Below are 9,474 nucleotides of genomic sequence, written 5' to 3' on the forward strand. Positions count from 1 at the left end.
TGAGCTGATGCGCCAGATAAATACGAGTGAGTATATTATACCACTTTTAAATAAATAAATATGAACCCGCCTTAGGAAAGTTAATATGTTGCCCGCAACATGATCATTTTGAGATTGCTGTTTTTGTGAACAGTGCATTTTGATACAAGGAGTTTCCAATTCAATTAAGGTCGTGTAGGGTTTAGGTTTCACTCGATTTTATTACATCTGATTTATTGATAAGCTGGTGTGAGGATAGCTAGTGCAGTCTTAAGCGCACCAAATCGTGTAATTCATCAAAAATCGTGAGAATGCGAGCGCTTTTTCGCGTCGATAATATTTCATACCGAATATGGACCTTATGGTGTTGAATTAAGGATGCATTTGTTGTATACACCTTTAGGTTACGCGCCAAGTAGGACTGTTCTTTTAGTTCTTATCAGAATGTAAAATTGGATGATAAAGATTTAGAAATATCCATTTAAGTACGAGACCATAATTTTCCCTCTTTCCTTGTTGTTTTGCATTAAATTGTCCGAACATCACAAACATTTGACACGTAGAAACAGTTATGATTAAAATTTAATTATGTGGAATACTAGGGTTCTGACTAGGATTCGTCACAGAAACGTGCCTTTAAGCTAAGAGTACATTGAACATCTATTACGATTATTATTATTATTTTGTGCCGTCCAACTTTGGCATCTTGCTGTTACATATATTAATGTTGCAGTGTACGAACAGCACTCAGAACACAAACAAGCAAATTATAATAAAGTTTTTTTTTTGTTTTCCTAAAACAATTTTTTTGTTTATAACCATTTTTTCTGTCTAGCTTATGTAAGCTTGCCAATTGATGGCTGCCCAATCAAAAACCTAACTAAAGTGTATTCAAATAACTAAATTATATAAAGTGGTTTGTGTTCCGAACGCTTATCTTGTCTATGGTAAAACGTCAAAGTTGACGTTAATGCACAAATTGTTACGTGTTTTAATCTGACTGAGTGTGAGGTCTTCTGCTTTATAAATTGTAAAATAAATAAATGAAATTGACTCCAGTCATAGACAGATTTGCAAGATTTATGATTATTTAATTTTGGGACAATTCGCTTCTCTGACAAATTTTGCGCAATATGATTGTTTCTAAATAAGTATTTCAGACCAATTTATTTATTTTTAGGCAAGGTCTACTTTACGAAGTGTGATAACGAAATAGCGTTAACGAAAGGACTGACGATTTATGTAAACTAATAATAAATTGATGGAAGGTTTGAAGATGTAAAATACATTACACGTATACTATTGTTCAGTATATTTATATTATGCCTATAATAATACTGCTTCAATAAAAAAACCTATCTAAAGTGTTTAAAAAGTCTGTGAATTCACAGGGGCAGTGTTTAATTCGGTAAAATTTGCACCGTATATTGAAATTTCATACAAAATATGAGTAATAGAGAGCATAGATAGAACAAATAAGTTTACTATCATGAAGGCAATTTATTCTGCAAATAAATTCGTATCGAAAGTACGTTGATAATAAATATACGGTTTGTCAAAATGATATGGTTTATTTTAATCACTGGAGAAAGCGCACCAAACGCTTCCAAACCTATACACAGGATGTGGCAACTAGGGTAAATCGTCAGTCTCGAAAGGTACGGTTCAGTCCGTTTTAAAAAAGTAGACCCTGTATTTAAATAAGTCCATGTTTTTCCTACCACCTGTCTTATTACTCTGTTTACTGTCAAAATGAAAAACAATATGGCCGACAGTAACGGAGTAAAGTCAGGAAGTCGTACATCAGTGTGCGCCATTTTGTGCGACGTCATTAAAAATGGCGATTTAAAGGACTGTAATTTGGCAATCACGGACAGGTAATAAAACGCGTAAATTGATATGTCCAGCAATAACTGGAGTCTTAAACATGTATATAAGTTCAATATATATTGGCAGAAGACTCGGCACGCATCAGATTGCCGCAATACACTATATTTTACACTAGAACCATTCGAAACCACGTGCATGTCCCAAACACGGCGCGTTAAGGAGTAATATGGCGTTACAGCGACGATGTTTATTTGATTAAGCAGGTGGGATTTTTTCATTGAACTTGGTAGTAACATGATAACTCTAATATTTCTGAATAAAATGTCTTTTACTTCTTTTGGAATAGATGTTAAAAAGACAATTCTGGTACAAATTATCCAAGATTGCGTGTTATTTTGGAAAATGATTTTTACTACTGGCAGTGACGATATAAAATCGACGCATTTCAGACAAATTTTCCAAATACCTGCCGCATTTCGGGACATGATGTAGCAGCATGTTAGTTGTAGTGTAAGCTGCAGTGTGTGTGTTCGTGTGTTGTGTGAGGTGTGTATGATGTGTACGGTGTGTATGGTGTGTGTGGTGTGTGTGGCGTGTGTGAGCGGTGTGGGTCGCGCGGGCGGCTATGCGGCTCGCGGCGGCTGCGTGGGACACGCGGGTCACCGCGCACCACCGCGGCCCCGCCGCCCGGGCTTACCGCGCCGGTTGAAGCCCCTGGACATATAACATCACATATATATTATATTATTGCAGAGAATCGCTAAAGCGAAATGGCAACACCCCAAAACGACGCGTAGCAAACGTAGAACACAAGATCTGTAACTTTTAGTCGGTGACAGCCATATCATTTCATCGGACGAATTAACACCTGGACATATTTTGATAAAAAATGATATCGAGGTAGCTGACGCCGTCACATCAAACACCAAACGCATGGGCTATTTGCAACGATATACAATCGACATCTCCGCTTAATCAACTTAACAAATTATCCATGTTTCTATCCAAAAGAAAATTAATATTAGTGTTGTTGGTCTCACCTGAACGGGCCGCGGTAAACGGGACGTCCATTCGGCGACCCGGGCGACGAGTTGCTGTTGGAGCCGTTTCCGTTGTGGCGCGGCGCGGCCGGCTCGGGCTTGGCGGCGGCTTCGGCGGCAGGCGGGCCGTTCGTGGCAACCACCTTTATATGACATGGAAGTTATTTAAATGGTATCAGATTCTCATGTCTAAAGAGGGAATTTTTGAGTGGGGATGGATTTAGTAATTGTTGGTATAAAAGTAAGTAGCAGAAACGACTGAACAGAGTAATTATATATTGAAACTGGTTATGCTACTAGTTCTGTTTCCTGACTAATTTCGGATCTTACCAGTCCTTAACTATAGTCTCTAGTCGATTCTGAAAGTAGTGAGGCGATCCTGATAAGTACGCGAGACTAAACCGTTATAAAATAAATAATAATAAATGTTCCTTACGAAAGTTATTATAACGAGAGAGTAAGATGAGTTTATAAATTGAATTTTGATGATTTTTGGAATCACTTAACTCTTATATAGCAATTTGAGTAAGCGACACTCGTCATTATATCCCTAATAAATAATAAAAATAAAGTTATTACAATTTTAACTAAATATGTGATCGGTCTTCACTTAAGCAGACAAACATGTTGTCACTTACCCACTGCATTGATTTTACTTAGTCATAAAAATCCCTTTCGACTCCAAAGAAGTACTGAATCAAACAAAATGTTGTAAAAAAAGGTCCCGGCTGTTATTCCTACATCTTAGACAGTCGTTACAGGTAGTCAGAAGCTTGAAAAAGTCTGACAGCCAATCTAACCATGGGGTATCGTGTTGCCCCGGTAACTGGGTTAAGGAGGTCAGATAGGCAGTTGCTCCTTGTAAAACACTGGTACTTAGCTGAAACCGGTTGGACTGGTAGCCGACCCCAACATAGTTGGGAAAAGGCTAGGTCAATGAAAACAGCATTAAAATTTCGAATAGTAAAAAGCTGTTACTTTTAATTTGAAACTATCTAAAAGTCTGGTTGCCAGTGTTATGTGAAAAGAAGTAGGTATTAGTAAAAGAGGTTTCGTTACATTATTCTCGTTATCGGCAGGCGTGGTGATGGTCAGCGGTGGGGGTCCAGTATAGCCAGTGCTGACAACTCCGCCCTTAGCCCGCTGTTGAGCCAGGAGAGCAGACATCTTATGCTGCAAGTCCTAAAAAGGAACGGACGATATGATCACATACGTGAACACGATAGGAATAAACATAGCTTTATTGAACAGGCCCATACGGTCAGTCTAGTGCAGGCTTTATTCTTACACTGGACTTGATCTATTTGAACGGATGTGTTCCAGATTATGATTTAGATCCACAGTCAGGCATGAAACTAGTCGAGCATCCTAGACCTAGTAAAATAAATAAATCTTTGCCACATCACAGTTGTTGGTAACGGTGGAGAAAAGAATTTATGGAATCGAATGTTATTAGAAACAAAAAAAAACACTGTCAAAATACAGTCTTTTTCTCCAAATACAAAGACAGTTTAATCATAGTACGATACCAATCAAGAGTGGTCAAGAAATAAATAAGTGACGTCATTATTACTTGGCAGTTAAAACATTTCAGAAAATCATTAGTGTAAGAAGTTTATCTGAACTGAAAACCTGTCAATATCCATAACCAATCTCTCTTTTAAAATCCTTAAATGATTTGCGCATTTATTAATTATACGAACTAATAATATTGAATGATACTAATGAATCTTTTAGATAATTGTTAATAATTTTTTGTAAGTATTAAAATAAATCGTCTTATATGTAATTTTGTTTTGTTCCAGTAGAATTTTGCCGAATTTGTTATTTATCAAGACAATACAATTTCTAAATTGTGCCCATGAGCGGTCATAACACTGACAGAAATTGCCGAAACTATCATAAGATAGCTAGAAAAAAAGAGCGCTAGGTAATGTAACTTGTTTATAGGCAAAATATTAAAAATAAATTCAATTACTTTCAAAAGAAATTGTAGCATTAAAGCTTTGCAGTAAAACATCGCCAAAGGTTCGCTCAGCAATCATAGCATCGACTTTAAGAAAAGACGGGTGTGGTTCTGCATCTGTACGTAGTATCCTAGTACAATTATAAATATGAAAGTTTGTTTAGATAGATGTTTGTTGCCCTATTATGAAAAACTACTGAACGGATTTAGATGAAAGTTGGTACACAGGTAGTTTATGAGTATATGAAGTTTTTAGCCCGATTAAAAGGAGAGCTAATTTTTAACTTGCAAATGTGCCACTTAAAAAAAATATGATTAATCTGTGCTTAAAAAAAATCAAAATCCGTTTATTCAAATTAGGTTACTAAAGTGGCACTTATTGAAGGCCAGTTTTACATAGATAGCTCTCCGTATCGCCCACTCTTCACCTATATACAAAAAACACCCTTCAAATATAGAGAACATACTTTATACATTAACACGTTCAGTGCCACCGACTCTCCCGGAGAGTCCACGTAAATTTTATTCCAGTGCCGTAGACTCGCCTGGCGAGTTCAATGAGTTTGCTGTTTTTTTCCAAAATGCATGTGTATTTTTTGCTTAAAATAATACTGAAGACCAAATATACCCTAATCTAAAGAATTACGTGGTGGGCCGGGTGTTTAGACCCAGTTTATAATCGAAAGAAAATAAACTATTCTGCAATGCCTTGAACTCGCTAGGCGAGTTCACTAACATCGAATCTCAAACTTTTATTAATGAAACATATATAATTATGGTAGATACTTTTATTTTCATTTTACCAAGTCACATTCACTTGCAAAACAACGGCGGATTGTGTTCTACATCTTGTAGGGCTCGAATTTCGTGTTATTATATAGGCAAAGGAATGGACTACTGGAATACTTCCTTCATATTCAATTCATGTATGTATGTATGTTATGTAATTGGTTTGTATTATATTGTGGCAGCGTGCTGCTGGGGAGTTTGTTGCGCCGTTTCTTCATCACAGCTAAAGCACTTAGGAAGCGGTGAAGGGTGGGCGATAGCGCGGGTGCTGTCTTATGTTCTTAATAAATTTCGAACGTATTCAAAATGTAATTTTACTTAAAACATAACAAATTGAATAATCATAACATATATAAACGTTCTTCGAAACTTCACAATAAACATTTTAAAACTTTACTGTTTTTTAAAATATATTTAAAAACAACCTGTTTATAAAACAATATCAAATATTCAAAATATAACCTAAACAATTACCACTATTTATAAGATTGACAACCACAGCATAAATTACGAAACAAACATACCTTTTCTTTTATCTGCAGTGTTTCTTGGCATTTTTATATGTTAAATTACATCGTATATTAGTTAAACACTTTTTAATTGCGTTAAACAGGCAACATAGACTGTCACGGCCACAAAAATAACAAAACATTGTTTTTACCCTAACCCAATGCCACTGAACTCGCGTGGCGAGTCGATGCAATTCATGTTGCAGTGCCTGCGACTCGCCTAGCGAGTCCAACGTAAAATGTAGGCGGCATCTGAGTAAACATCGTGAAAATCGTAGTGGTAATGAAAGTGTTAATGGTTCGATAGGTCATCAAATCACAATATTTAGGATCCAGTAGATCAGTGATTAATAGCACCGCACGCTTGTACAATTAGAAACAAAAGTCGATGGCGAGAGATTGAAAAAATCGCTTCAACTATACCATGACTATGCAACAAAAAATATGAATGAAAAAAATTGTCATCGACTTTTGATGCTTACTGTACCATCAAAAACATGTATTAAATCTACGGTTAATTTTATTGGCACATTTTTATTAATCTCTGGACAGCAAGGTGAATATAACCAGCTTTTTACTTTCACAATCATCAATGTAATTAAATAAAGGGAAATCAAGACGCAAGACAGACATGTAATTTTGCTATACTATAAGTCAAATATTTTTTTTTCTAATTTCATATGATATGCTCAATAAAAACCGAAATACAAATTAACTTACTGATACTTACCAGCTTCCACAATTCAAGAAAGCAGCATAAATTGACATACCTAGACAAACTAACTACTTATCAACTGGATCAGAAAAAGGAAGGCAAAGTCCAAGAAATTCAGAATCACTTCTTAAATTAAGCCCGTTACAGGTGAGAAAGAATGGCGGCACTAAGCGGAGAAGAACTTGGTCTCGCTTTTGCATTTAAATAACATAAGCAATTAATTTTCCAACTCGTACTCCTGTGATAGTCTCGAAAATATAAAAAAACGTTTAAGTTGCATCACACCTTTTGAGCATCATATTGTGCTTAGCTGTTAAGGATTATATTATATGGGATTATATGGGTGCAATCAATTGTTGCTGAACCAAAAAAAAGAGATATTGCTAAACAATGAAGCCTGACTAATGATGATGAAGAAATTTTGACATCCTTGCCACCTTTACTAACCTTCAGTTCATCAGTAACGCAGAATGGAGCAGCGGTCATCGACTCCAGCGGGGGAGGAGCCTTCCTCAGAGTCTCTACGTCACAGGTCACGATGGTGCGGCATACGGGGCATGATTGCTGAACAAAGATGTACAGACTAAGAACTGGAGGTATATCACCGGGTTACTAAGTAGGACTGTTGCTAATGTGGAAGAGAGACAATGTTCTATGCTGTGCAGTGTGCTCTCTTGCTTCCACATCTATATTGTACCTTAACTCAGAGATATGTATATGTCATCTTACTAGGCAACAGAAAATCAATATCTCATCTTTATATTGAAAATTTATTTGTATACTGTAATATAAAATCAATGTCACAGAGGAATTCATCAAAATGTGAAACTAATCAATAATAAAGATGGACGCAACAGCTAGGATTTAAACAGTTACTTTAAGGGGTATTGATAGGCCAAACACTTTAAAAAACAATGGCTACCCCCTGAAACTGGCATTATATGATTATATTTTAATTGTTTGTGACATCTCAGAATTCTAAAGTCAGAGAGGTGGTTAAGGCTCAGAAAGCAGGTTGTACATCAACCATACAATAAAATTTTCCTCAGATCTAAAAGTCTGAATAGTCCCACATCATGACTGCAATTTGCTAAACAATAGACAACAGAAAGTGTTAAAGAAATTAACAGTATTTCTTTAATGTGTAGTTTCTGTACAGGTTGAACATTGTCTAATAAGAATGATGACCATAAGACACTGGTTATCTACTAAACTTATCTGAATCATTAATATTTTAAGATTGAAATATTAAAATTAAAGTCAATATGTTGCTGTAAAGAGTTCCACTGGCCTGAGAATCTGTAAATGTTGTGTATATAATATAATGCAGAAGAATAACAAAACAGCAGATTCATCACCTACAAAATGAACATTTTGTTTCCATTTCTCTTACCTGATAAGGTGATACAGACATCTGCTGCCAGTTGGGCAGTATCTCATACTCCTCCTGGTAATTCCGCAGCCCAGAGATGAGGTGGGTGGCCAAGCAGTGGCTGTGGAAGTGGTGATAGCACTGCGTCTTGATGAACACATCTCCAGCGGTGAAACCGAAAAGACAAATGACGCACTGACCGCTAGGCAGATTTCGCTCCGTAAGATTTTCACGGATCAGCTGTAGAAATTATTATTTTCATCATCTAATATTTACATCCATTTTCAAATTTATACATAATATTCATAATGTTTAACATTATGGTTTCTATTAAATGCAAAAGAAAAGGATTTCAGCTCATTGTTTGCTTCCCTATAATTTTACATACATTCAGAAAAACATGCCATCATAACCAACTTGCACTTTAGAAAATCAATATCCCACCTCAATGTTGTAAATTAATTAATTACTGTGATTTACACTCAATTCAACAGAAGGATCATAAAGTCATGAAACTAATCAATAAAAAGATGGATGCAACAGCTAGGAATGAATTGCCGAAATTGGGGCGTTAAGATATTAATCAATAAAAATGACAATGTTCCAAGAACTTGTTAAAGATTACCTCAATAAGCTCAAAAACGACTGGCTGACCCAGGCAATCATTGAGTTTCTCTCTGATTTGTGAATTAATACTGGCCAGCAGCATGTCGTCGAGGCCCCGCGGGTTCCTCAGCACCACGTCGGGGCTGGTGTCCGGGTACTCCGGAGTCAACTTCACCTCCAGGGTCACGCAAACGAATTGCTGGTCAGTATCATCACCCGTAGACGGATGAACAACCGTTTCAATGATATCGGGCACATCACCTACGCGCTTTATCACTACATCATCCATTAAAATTGCTTCCAAAGCTTCGACTTCGTCAGATACCCTAGAAAATAGCAAAACATCAATAATTTAGCCTGAACTATGCTAAAATCCCAATTCTAACACAAATTACACACCTTTCGTCTACGACGGCCGACATGGTGACTGGATGTAATAGCTTTAGCTAGGCCCGGGATTTAGGGGGGTGCATTCAGTTCAGACACGCGCACTGCAGCCGAAGCCAATGCAACCGAACAGCTGGGACTTCAGGACAATTCGCAACAAAAATCAATCATGATAACTCTTCCATAGATAACAAATAATTTGTTATGTTAGAGTTGTTACACTTGGAATCGTCGACTAAAATCGTTGACTAAAATCGTCTAAGTTTTCGAACTTATTGCCT

At 36.6% G+C, this 9,474-nt stretch overlaps 1 protein-coding gene across 1 annotated transcript; it reads right to left on the reverse strand.

The window, feature by feature from the left end:
* Positions 1-505: 505 nt before the first annotated feature.
* LOC113501800 (E3 ubiquitin-protein ligase RNF25) lies at positions 506-9,429 on the reverse strand. The gene is made up of 7 exons (XM_026883061.1): positions 9,206-9,429; positions 8,826-9,132; positions 8,222-8,440; positions 7,276-7,392; positions 3,909-4,031; positions 2,850-2,992; positions 506-2,523 (listed from the first exon to the last, which is right to left on the reverse strand). Exons 1-7 carry the CDS (start codon positions 9,226-9,228, stop codon positions 2,469-2,471), a joined length of 987 nt encoding a protein of 328 aa, XP_026738862.1. The 5' UTR covers positions 9,229-9,429; the 3' UTR covers positions 506-2,468.
* Positions 9,430-9,474: the final 45 nt, after the last annotated feature.

The sequence above is a fragment of the Trichoplusia ni genome, chromosome 16 (genome assembly GCF_003590095.1).
Source record: "Trichoplusia ni isolate ovarian cell line Hi5 chromosome 16, tn1, whole genome shotgun sequence".
Classification (NCBI taxonomy): domain Eukaryota; kingdom Metazoa; phylum Arthropoda; class Insecta; order Lepidoptera; family Noctuidae; genus Trichoplusia; species Trichoplusia ni.

Coding starts and splice junctions, on each gene's coding strand:
- LOC113501800 (XM_026883061.1), bottom strand. CDS start 9,228: ATGTCGGCCGTCGTAGACGAAAG. Junction 9,133..9,205: donor TCGGCCGTCGTAGACGAAAG/GTGTGTAATTTG, acceptor GCTATTTTCTAG/GGTATCTGACGAAGTCGAAG. Junction 8,441..8,825: donor TCGTTTTTGAGCTTATTGAG/GTAATCTTTAAC, acceptor TAATTTCTACAG/CTGATCCGTGAAAATCTTAC.